General features: G+C 37.9%; 1 protein-coding gene across 3 annotated transcripts in view; it reads left to right on the top strand.

The window, feature by feature from the left end:
• The window catches only part of ccdc146 (coiled-coil domain containing 146), a 51,567-nt gene extending 41,836 nt beyond the window's left edge, over positions 1 to 9,731 (top strand). For all 3 annotated transcript variants that reach the window (XM_042335530.1, XM_007890900.2, XM_042335531.1), the window contains 4 exons: positions 4,168 to 4,296; positions 6,675 to 6,812; positions 7,777 to 8,025; positions 9,174 to 9,731. In XM_042335530.1, the coding sequence (XP_042191464.1) occupies positions 4,168 to 4,296; positions 6,675 to 6,812; positions 7,777 to 8,025; positions 9,174 to 9,377 (720 nt within the window). In that variant the 3' untranslated portion in view covers positions 9,378 to 9,731. The remainder of the gene's footprint in view (positions 1 to 4,167; positions 4,297 to 6,674; positions 6,813 to 7,776; positions 8,026 to 9,173) is intronic.
• Positions 9,732 to 12,092: the final 2,361 nt, after the last annotated feature.

Genomic DNA, 12,092 nt, shown 5'->3' with positions numbered 1-12,092 from the left:
TGGCTGGTCACCTTCTGACATGTATTACTGTCCAAGCTCAAAAACCTTGTATGATTTTTCTTTTTCCCCTCCCGAGAGATACTGACCATCTACTGAGGATCTTCCCCATTTAACACACTTCGACCCCGATTCTTGCCCTTACCTACTGTTCAGATTATCCATTCTTATCCCAGACAGGTTTTGATCACATTGGAACACTTTTCTTAATGCTTGGGATGGGAAAGGGAGTGCATGATATGCTTTGGTAGAGTCCCAGCTTAACCTTCTTGCTGTTTGGGATCTAAAAACTACATTACAAAATACAAACTTACAATACAGAATTACACACAAATCAAGAGGATAAGCATTCAAAGTACCCCCAGTACCTCGCCTATTGTGCCCTAATTAATGAATTTGAGATCAAGATCGTGACAATTGAAAAGAAAAACAGACAGCAAAAGTTACCTTAAAAGTGAGATACCCACAAGACGAAGTTCGACTGATGGCAAAACTTGCGGTGCCTAGCATTATGAGAAATTTGTTTCTTATGTACTTTCGGTTGACAAAAAAATCTAATCTTAACATTCGAATGCCACACTCATTGGGGAAAGATGACTCCCCCGCAATTTTTACATTATTACAGTAATTTAGTTTGGAGAACGTGATTTAAATGTCAAACAGATTTTTTTATGACAGATCTAAGAGGAATTTGACCTCTTTCCTAAGTGACTCAGAACACCAGATGTTTGACTGGCATAAATAGCACCCTATATACAGACTTCGTCCAGCAACACAAATTATTTCACATAGTGAAGATGATATTAATCACATTAAACAAAGTGCTTCAAATTTTCTCATACACATTCTCAGCAATGTTGTCTGCATCCAGGATTAAGTTCCAGATGATAGGAAAAGGAAAATACTAGAATTTACATAACACATGACAGTGAAGAGCTTTGTATAAACAAACTTACTTCTCGAGTAAAAAATAGCAAACTCCTTTCACATACGTGAAATAAGCGAGACTGGATTTTGTGGTTAAACAACATCTCAAGAGTCATACCATCTCATTTGCTGCCTTGGAAACATTCTTACAATTAAAAGTTGAAATTTACAGTCCTCTTTCCTGCCAAATAATAGACATTTTTCATTGACATACTGACTTAAGCACAAAGTCTTAGTGTTTTGTCTAAACACAAAAGCAGTAACAGAAAAGTTGGTTTGAGTGCAAGAAGGAATCCAAGTGGTTTGTTTGTAACCAGAACTCCAATTTTAAAAATAGCTTTTGTAAGGGATTGGCGCAGTGTATTGGAGATCAACTGGCTTTGATATGAAGTAAAGGAATTTGGTTTCTTGCCCTCAATCCTCCCCACAGGCCGAGTTAGCTGTAGGAACATAGCAATATTCAGAAAGAGACGAATATATATATGCCTTTCGCATAACAGAACCATCTTCAAGTCCTTCACAACGTAAGATTAATCAGAAATTAAGTGAATGTTGTACAGGCAAACACATCAACCATTTGAACTGTGCCTACAGTGTCGCAAATTAGAATCAAATCGCTTGCCCTTTTTCAGTTCTTAACCACACCTATCCCACAAAATTAAAAAAATATCTACATAAGCAAACACTCTATTTTAGGACATTTTAATGGTGCAGATTCAGTCTTGGAGCGGAGGGAAGCAGCTTACACTATTCGCCAGCCCTTGTTAAATTGCTGCTATTAATCATGCATTGTATAAACTGATTACAGAACTCAGGAGTAAATTATATTTTTGTTACACATGAATTATTATTCAATTGTACAACAAACTGCATTCCACAGATCCTTATCAACCATCTTCTAATAGGTTTCTTAGGTTAAAAGATTAATGACATGAGGATATTGTGATACCAAAACTTAGACTGGAACAGACAGCAGTGTTGTTGACATTTCGATCGTTGCTGCAAACATTGTACAGTACACATCAAGCAAATAATTTTTTCCAAGTCACATCCTGGCTTTATTCCAGAGCATCTAAGAACTGAGGATGTGAATATTTGAACAAATCACATCCGAACAATGGTTCTATTATTAAAACTTCATAAACAAGTGGAAACTGTGTCAGATAGACCATTGGTCTAATATTCAGATTGTGCAAGAAATAAAAAGGTCAGTCACTGCTCTCAACAGTATGATGCATGACATTAACCTTCTAGCACAGGACAATGCTTTCAGACAGCTTAAGACTATCTTTTAAATGAAAAGCACAATATAAATGCTGGTGGCACTGCAAAGACGATCTGTTTAGATGTTATGAAGATACTAGTTTGAACTTGAATGAAGTAAATGAGTGCCAACCAACAACACACACAATATGTAGACTAGCTACTGAAACAAAAAAGTTGATGTTGTGTTGATTGTCTCCATCAATAAAGAGCAGGAGGGTTAGTTAGCTGTAAACAGCATTTAGATGTTAGATGAAATAAATCAGACAAAGGTGAATAATATTATCTGACACTCGATCATTTCTATGCTGTAGTGCGGGTTGGGCACTATTAATAAGATCTTTGTGGAGGGAAGGAAATCTGGGTTGAACAGCAGAGATTTGGGGACGGATGAATTTTCTGCAGTTTTTAACATGGGTGTTAAAGACAAAATATGAAGAACATTTCCCCAGAACAAACAGGGGAACCCTGTAATAACACACTGATTTGGACCATAGGTTCAGGCTCCCATGTTAAAACAAAGCACAAAGAAAGACATCTTCTGGGCCTTCAGATTACCACTAATGTCACTTCCTGTGTGTGGGGCAGAAAGCGCCGCAGTGTCACTTACTTTGCAAAGAGAGACGCGTACATGCAGGAAGTGACGTTTGTAGCAATTTCCGTGCACAGCACGCAGGAAGTGACATCAGCGGTGCTTTCTGCAAATAACTTGCAACATGGAAAGTGGTGATTTTTGTCAGATTGGGAAACCGGCTGAATGCCATTCTGCCTGTAAAGCGCGAGTCCACAATATACAAGATCAAAAAAGATCGGTTTGGAAGAAGGAGGCCCCATTGATCTCAACCTTTCAGAATACCTACCATTCCCTCTTCACATCATAAAGTGTTCCGTTTTTTTAAACTCACGCTCGCTACAGGCAAACTCTGGCAAAATCAGAACACGTAATAATGGGGTCACCATGTGTCACCCTGTATCATGTGTTCGGCGTCCACCATCGGAGTCTGTGGCATGCAAACTCATTTGTACAGAGGAAATAACAGGCTCTTAATTATTTCATTAGCAGCAAATGAAGAGAATTAGAGGTGATTCTGTAACCTTTCACATTGGTTATTAATGATACAATTGAGTCACCTGTGGAGTCCTGTAGCTCAGTGTTTAGAGCACTCGCCTTGCAAGCGAGACACCTGGGTTCAATTCCAGGCAGAGGGCGAAACCTCGGGCAAGTTTCCTTACTCCACACAGAGCCTAATAATAATCCCTCCAAAAACAAAACAATAATTAATTGGTCATTTTCAATCCACGACTGTTTGTGGGACATTGCTGTGCGCAATTGGCTGCTGCGTTCGCCTATAAATATACAGTCAATTCACTTTACAGTATATTCTGTGAAGTGCTTTGAGACGTCTAAAAGACGTGAAAAGCGCTATATCAAATGCAAGGATTATTATTATATGATTATTATAAATAATAAAAATTTGGTCATTCAATCCACGACTATTTGTGGGACACCGACCGCTATGCACAATTGGCTGCCACGTTTCACTGCAAAATATACAGTCAATTCATTTTACAGTATATTCTGTGAAGGACTTTGAGATGTCTCAATGACGTGATAAGGCGCTATATCAAATGCAAGGATTATTATTATCATTTCCACATGATAAAACCAACTTGCTTGTTTGGTTGATGGTGTTGTTTCCTGAAATTAGACCTCAAAGTAAAGATAAATAATATCAGGCTAAAAAAAAAAGCTTTTTGTATGATTATTTGCCAAAAGTTATTGGATTTGTAAAGTTCAGGTCAAATTGATGGCTGTACATTTTTTTTTACCCTGATCTTCATTGAGCCTTATAGCTTCAAGTATTGGGCTTCAATAAGTATTGTACTTCAATGTGCATTAATGAGAATCATATTAATGAGTCTTCTGTTTATGTCCCAAGGGTTAATTTTCTGACATTTTGTTTATGGATTTTACTGTAGCTCTCACGGTGGCAGATTACAGTACGAAACCTTGAAGAGCGGATGCAGAATCCTGCAGCGAAGAACAGAGCACGACTATTGGAAGGAAAAGATCCTTCATTTTCTGAATTGACCGGAAAGATAGACCAGGTAACAAAATAAATCTGATACTGTTCCCGTGTTTATAATTTAAATTACTTTGTTTAAGGCATGCAGATTGTAGGATGCAAGACTTTTATCAAAGCACTACAACAACAACTTGCACTTATTTAGCGCCCTCCACGCAGGGTAGAGTCTCAGACTGCTTAACAGTGGAGTAGCTTGACTCCGAGCCGGGGGTGGTAGGTGGTTGTAAGTACAATTGAAGAGGCAGGTCTTCAGGCGGGACTTGAGAAAGGGGAGCGAGGGGACAAGGTGGAGGGATTGAGGGAGAGTGTTCCAAAGTTTCGGGGCAATAGTAGCTGAAAACGTGACCTCCGATGGTGGGGCAGGCAGGTGCCATCGAGCGGAGGCGCCAGTTGGTGGATTGGGGAGTGAGGAGGTCGGAGGTAGGGCGGTACCAGAAAGTGAAGGGATTTGAACACGAGTGTGAGGATCTTGAAGTCGCTCCGTTCGGTGATGGGGAGCCAGTGGAGCCTGGGCCAGGACTGGTGAGATGTGGGTATAGAGTTTGGTCCGGGTCAGTATGCGGGCGGCAGAGTTCTGATTGAGCTGGAGCTTTTGAATAGTGGAGCTGGGGAGACCAGCGAGGGGTGCGGTGCGTTTGAGTAATCCAAGCAGGAGGTGACAAACACATGCACGAGGGTTTCGGCTGCATTTGGGGTAAGGTACGGTCGGAGGCGAGCAATGTGATGGAGGTGGTCCGGGTCAGGGACTATAAACTACTATAAACAGTTGATGAATCCAAGGCAAGTTGAATACCGTCAAATTAAATTCAATACAGATAAATACAAGGTACAGCATATAGGAAGTAAAAATAGGAAGGGGTAAAAATAGGCCCAAATGCAGTGAATTGTACAGGATGAAATTAACTTGCCTTAACAAGGTACAGGATAGAGGAAGTAAAAATAGGAATCAAATGCACTCCACAGATGAGATAGAACTCGCCTAGAATTGATAGAAACCTCAGTCGTTAAATACTGTAAGACAGAAATAAACAAAGCAAACAGAATGTTCAGTCTTATTGTTCACTTTACATCCTTAATACTCAAGCTATTTAGTGCTTTGGTTATAAAGCACCTCACTTGTTACCCAGGCCACAGGTAACTAATATTATAATAATTACTTCGCATTTTTACTGAGGTTAATGTGACAGAAAATGGCTCACATAACTGTAAGCAGAATTGCGATGTATAACTGTAACTCAGCTTAGCTAATGAAGTCCAGCTGCTGTTAGACAGAGCATGAAAGAGATGGCAAGAACATTTATTGAGGTCCAACAGCACATTTCAGCCTATCTAAAATACTGCCAGCTATTGTACGCTTTTAAAAGATTTTCTCACAGATCTAAATATTCCGCAGAGATGGAACATATTATAACATTATTTATGGAAATGCTGAGATATCAAGCTGTACTAGCTCGATGCCATGATGTCTAGTTTTCCTTCTCCAAACAAGGCAATGTTCACCCATTCCCTTCATGAGAAACAAAAAGAATCTGATTGTTTACAAAAAAAACTTAATCTTTACGCAGAGGGAAATCGACGACTGGAACAGGTTGTCAGGAAAGATGGTCGCGGCCAGGATATTGAGGGCATTATATTTTTAAAAAGAATAATTTGGTCACTCAATCCACGGCTGTTTGTGGGACATTGCTGTGCGCAATTGGCTGCCATGTTTCACCCACAAAATATACAGTCAATCCACTTTACAGTATATTCATGAAGCGCTTTGAGACATCTCAATGACATGATAAGGCGCTGTATCAAATGCAAGGATTATTATTATTAATACTTTTAAAACGTTTGATGTAGTGATGGGGACACAGTAGAATGGGTGTTCTGGAGGGATCAGATGGGCCATAGGGACTTCTTCATCCAGACCAATATTATGATCTTGTGGGATGTAAATAGTAAGACCACCAGCAAACAAGATCTGAAAAAGATCATTTTAGCATCTCAATTTTGGTCCTTCTACTTTCAATCAGCCCTACCTGGGTCTAACTCGCAGCATTTCTTAACTGTATTCTACAATAAGGATTCTCATTTGTTGCCCTCAAACGCTTTGCTTCATGAGTATATCATGTCTGAGAGAACTTACTGTGAGTTGGTGAGTTTCTGTGACATACATCCCATTAACCAGAAGGAGTGCCCATTTGTAAATATCTGATTTCTTATTAAGGAATTACATCAAGAAACACTACAAGTAAACCCACTGTTGTTTATTTTTGTTCATTTTTGTTTTCTCTTTGAGCAGCTGAGATTTGACATGTTCTCTTTTGTAAGTTTCCTTGTCTCATCAATTAGTTTGCTATTCGAAACCCATAGGCATGCAGTGACCTAATGTTTCTCATTTCTCATCTCCCTCAGCTGGACTTGCAACTGGCAAGAAAAGAGGAGCAATTACTTGAAAAGGACCTGATTTGTGAACAAGTCAGGCGTTTTTGTGAAAGAATTCGCAGAAAAACTGAGAATGGCAAACAGGCTACTCTGGACTTGGCCAAACAGGTACAGAGTCACATTAAATTGTGCTGCATTAAATTGTAAGTGCTTTGAGACATCTCAACAACGTGATAAGGCGTTAAATGCAAGGTTTATTATTATTATTGATGTCTTCTGAACTCTGTTCCCTTTCTTGTGGGATCAACTACCTTACAAAAAATGGCATCTTTTTATCCTTGTGATAATTAGTTATCAGATTATATACCATATTTCAAACCCATTCCCCCCCTCCCCCTATTTCTTAATGTTGTACTCACCGGCTGGAGTTCTGCTATCACAACTATAGCAATTTTAAGGACTTGACTGTATTTTAAGGACTTGATTATGTTTGCTCTCATTCTTGTTGCCTCCAATAAAAAAACAAGTTTAACTTATTGTAGCTTCCATTCCAAACTATGATCAAACAATACAACAATGTTCTCCTGAAGATAAAGCCAACATTGTACATAATAGTCCAAATGCAATGAATTGTACAGGATGATATTCACTTGCCTTAACAAAATTAAATACCCTTGAAATGCTCCCCAGTCAGAAGTGATGAGCTGTGTTGATGATGACTTCACATGGTCTGAGTACTGTACTTTCACTGATGTTTCAGAATCACGAGCAGATTCTTTCCCTTCTGCATCTTTATTAAAAGAAACCAATTCATTGAGTAACTAGATTCCTTGTTTCCTGTTCTCCTCTTTAAACAATTGGAAGCACAACAACAACTTACATTTATATAGCGCATTTGGTTAGTGTCTCGGAGTGCTTGGAACCACAATGTGCTACAATGTACATGTGTACCCTTAATTACAATAACAACTTGCATTTATATAGCGACCTTCATGTAAGGTAGCGTCTTGGAGTGCTTAATAGTGGCGGAGCCTGACACTGAGCCGGGGAAGGTGACTGTAAATTCTTTAGTATAAGTAAGTACACTTTTCTGGATGTAAAACATTTCCGGGTGTTTTGTTTTAATCTGCAGATAAACGAACTGCAAAGAAAAATAAGAGAAATTACCAGAAAGATGATGTCTGTGGTCTCTGAGTTATCCATGCAACAAGCTAATGCCATCAAACTGCAACAGGAAGCCAGTGATAAGCAGGAGTTCGTGGAAGCATGTTACCTGCGTTTGGAACAGAATCTGGCACCTTGTGAAGAGTATGAAAATGAGTGGTTGAAGATAATACGCAATGAAGAGAGATACAAAGCATCTAAAGCAATAAAGGCAAAGGTATGAATCCAGTTTGCTATGTGAATGGCTTACGAAATTTATCTTTAATACAGAATTATATAATTACAGCACAGGAAAGAAGGCATTCAGTCCATCAAATTTAAAATAATAATAATCTTTACATTTAATCTCGCTCTTTATCATGTTGTTGAGATGTCTCAAAGCCCTTCACAGAATATACTGTGAAGTGGATTGACTATATATTTTGTGGGCAGATAATTGCACACAGTAGTGTCCTATAATTATGCCTGCTATCTGATATAGTTATTCATTGTAGCCTCAACCGCTGCTCTTTGCTCATACACTTTGATATTTTTCATTTTTTTTCTAATTCCCTTTTAAAAGCTATCACGGAATTTGCATTTTTATGACACCATATCAAGGCAAAATATCTCCAAAGCACTTCACAGCTATTACGGTTAAATGCACTGAATTTTGAAGGTAATTGAGCAATCATTTGCACCAACAAAATTCCATTAACAGCCACAAGATGAATAACGAATTCATCTGAAGCATAGTTGACCAGATCACCAGGAGTAAGCAGTAAATGGAGTAAATAGATTCCTTGTTTCCTGTTCTCTTCTTTACACAATTGGAAGCACAACAATAGAATAGTGAGAACTTTTGCAGTCCACATTTAGGATCGACCACATTTATAATCGTAAATGATTCAGCTTTGAAGTTTAGAGAATTATCAGAATTTACAATACTGAAAATGTTTTTTTTCCTGAAGCATTTTCTTCTTACGTCACATCCAGTCTAAAATGGTGAACAACTTTGTGCACGAGTGCTTTGAACCTATTCTCCAATTGCCATCATTCAAAATACATCAACCCCATTCAATCTCCACAGGCAGGTTCCCACCAAGTGAAGAAGATCCAATGGTTGGAGAATTTCAGACTTTCAGACCCGAGACTTGTAACTCTGAGGATCTTTGGTACATCAAATCATCAACTTATCGCAATTCCTCAGCAGTTGCATTCAAATTATTAATAATAATCCTTTCATTTGATATAGCACCTTTTCACATCTTCGAGAAATCTCAAAGCACTTCACAGGATAGACCGTAAAGTGAATTTACTGAATGTTTTGTGGGCAAAAATTAAAAACGTAGCTAATTATTTTTCCGTTTTGTTCCCCCAAACTAGGAAAAAGAAGAGGAGGACAAGCATTTGTTGGCAAGTGGGATTTATACAACTGCTGACCCACGGCCCAATGCCTACATCCCAGACGATGACTCTGGCCTGCCTCTTCCACGTCCTTATGGTAATCTGGCTCCGTTTAAACCCAGCGAGCCTGGTGCAAACATGCGGCATTTCAGAAAGCCAACAATTAAACCAATTGAAATATAGTGTTGGTTTCAACTGGATCTCAAAGCTTCTCCGAAGTAGAATAATTCTTACAGCATTCACATAAAGAAAAATCTTCTTTCATTTTAATTATTGCACGCTTCTATTTTGTTAAAACATTAAGATTAAATGTTTTATAAATTGCCACGATTTAATTTACAGTTTTGTAAAGCGCCTACAGGACAAATTGTTTAATTATAATGACAAAGTACCACTAAAATAACACTTACTATATTTAGATTGTTAGTTGATGCATTTTAACTTTACTTTCAATTGCGTACATATACCGGATTGAAAATAGACGGTTGCAAAGAGATGGAAGATGCCAATAAATGAAAACTAACAAGTTCCTAAATATTTTGTTTACATGTGTTTCAACATTCTTCAATACCTAATTCTAATTTGAAAAAAAGGCGGGAAAAATATGCTTCAAGCTTCATTCAGTGATTATTTTGAAATTGTGCTAATGTCATAGGCCAAAATTAACATAAGATCGTGACTTCAAGGAGTGAATTCAGGACCTAAGAAGACTAAATCAGGAGCAGAACTAATAATAATAATAATCCTTGCCTTTAATATAGCACCTTATAACGTCGCTGAGAGGTCTCACAGAATATATTGCAAAGTGGATTGACTGTGTATTTTAGCCAGAGGACAAAACAAAAGGAAAATAGAACATCTCGATACATTTGAAAAGAAAATCTAACCTTGTATTAAAAACACAGAAATATGGCAACAGCTAAATGAGCTGTTAAAGTCTGTCCTTAGGGTAATCAGAAAAGATACAAATAAACAAAGTAATGAGGTCTGGAAGTCACATGAAAGTCATTTGAGGATAACCAATGAATATTCCAAGAAGTCAATGGAACTAAAAGGTTAATAGAAATGTAGATTGTTAATAGTAAGAGAAAAACAGAATGTTTTAAACTTTGGCAGTAGTAAATTGCCATTATATAAAAACAGTTGATTCATTTTGGGAGGAGTTGGGAGAAGCATTGGACTGGGAAATGGCAATTATTCACATCGGTCTTCCAAAAAAAAGACTGTTCACATCTCAGGATGAGTCAGTTTGGCTCAAGAAACTTCAGCAACAGTGCACATCAATTAACTAAGCATGTGTTATGAAGAAATTCAAGGAATAACATGTCTGCAAGACATTTGCACCAGATAGAATATCCTTAAAGTAATAACTAGACGGCATAGATTTAAGGTAATTCCCAAACAAGCACAGGGAGAGGTCAGAATTCTTTTTACGGACACTTATTTTAAGGTTGTCAGGATGTGGAATGCCCTACCCAGAAAGGTAGTTAAGGCAAAATCTATTTCCTGGAGAGGGAATTAGATAAAATCTGAAGAAGAGAAATATCAAAAGGTATGGGTGGGGAGAGGACTAAATAGTGATCACAATATCTACCTGCGTTAGCACAAAACGTATTGCCTGCTCTCAGCAGCTCAAGATCAACACAGCGTGCAAATATTTATAACCATATTCGCCCTTATACCCATCAATCTGGCCAGCTTTGTTTCTAACCGGTTATATAGCTGTTTTAATAGCATTTTCTTTAGTTGGGAACCTATTTAATATATCCATACCTCTATATGGATATATGAAATCCATACAGTAAAGGAAATACAGTGGGGGAAAATGCAGTAAACTGTTACCTTTATGACTTGGAATATTGTGGAGATAAAGAGGCATGAATGAGTTGGATGTAAGTACGATATTTCTTCTACCAGCAATAAAGCACCATTTGAGATGGTAGGAATTTAATCTAATAACAATCCTTACATTTGTGATAGTACCTTTCACGTCGGGAGGACATCCCAAAGCGCTTCACAGGATATACTGTAAAGGCAGTGACTGTGTGATTTATTGCTTTATCAGCAATTAATGATTAATGTGCTTCTCCTGTGAAGTTTTACGCCATTTAAAAAAAGAGAGATTAAGCACACATTGAACGAACATAAAATCACAGTTTTTCTCAGATTAGCCGAGTGTTCATACGTGAATAATGGACACTTAAACATGGAATTGGAAGGTACCTAACAGCTACCTAAGTGAAGGGGAGTAAGAGGGATGGGCTCACCCGGAAAATAAAAGTTGCACAACAGTTTTAACAACAACTTGCATTTATACAGCATCCCTCACGCAGGATAGGTCCCAGAGCACTGTTTAATGCACAGACCTGGCCTACAATATTTTCTAGTGAATTAAAACATCAGTAAATATTTCTGACAAAGTTATCAACTGCCAACAGAGGCTAAAGGGAGACTTGGCTATTCTAGTCTGGTCCCTCTGGTTCAACAGATTAAAAAAATTATTGTGAATAATGTGCCCTCTACCTTATTTCTTAACCCAGTAAACACTGAAGTAACCCTCTTTAAGTTAATAAGCAAACGTCAATGCTTATCCCATTTTAATAAGTAGATCTGCTGCATTTTCAACATTTACTCCAGAGCATAGACTTGAATTTCCTTTGACGAGACCAGTTTCTTACGTTCTCCTGTGAACAGATGTGTAACATTTTGATCTGAATGTTTGTGTGGATTTGGATTTCCTGCATTGGAACAAAGTAATAATAATCATGCGTCACTATATGATTATTTAGAGATAACTAATCAGATAAAGAAACACTCTTTCCCCATTCTCCGCCATGAGCACATTTTGCACATTAGTTCATACAGAGCCGAGGTTTATTATTATGGGATGAATTATGT

This window comes from Callorhinchus milii, unplaced genomic scaffold, assembly GCF_018977255.1.
Source record: "Callorhinchus milii isolate IMCB2004 unplaced genomic scaffold, IMCB_Cmil_1.0 Scaffold5, whole genome shotgun sequence".
Taxonomy (NCBI): domain Eukaryota; kingdom Metazoa; phylum Chordata; class Chondrichthyes; order Chimaeriformes; family Callorhinchidae; genus Callorhinchus; species Callorhinchus milii.
The sequence above is the reverse complement of the archived record's forward strand: the minus strand, read 5'-3'. Positions and strand labels throughout refer to the sequence as shown.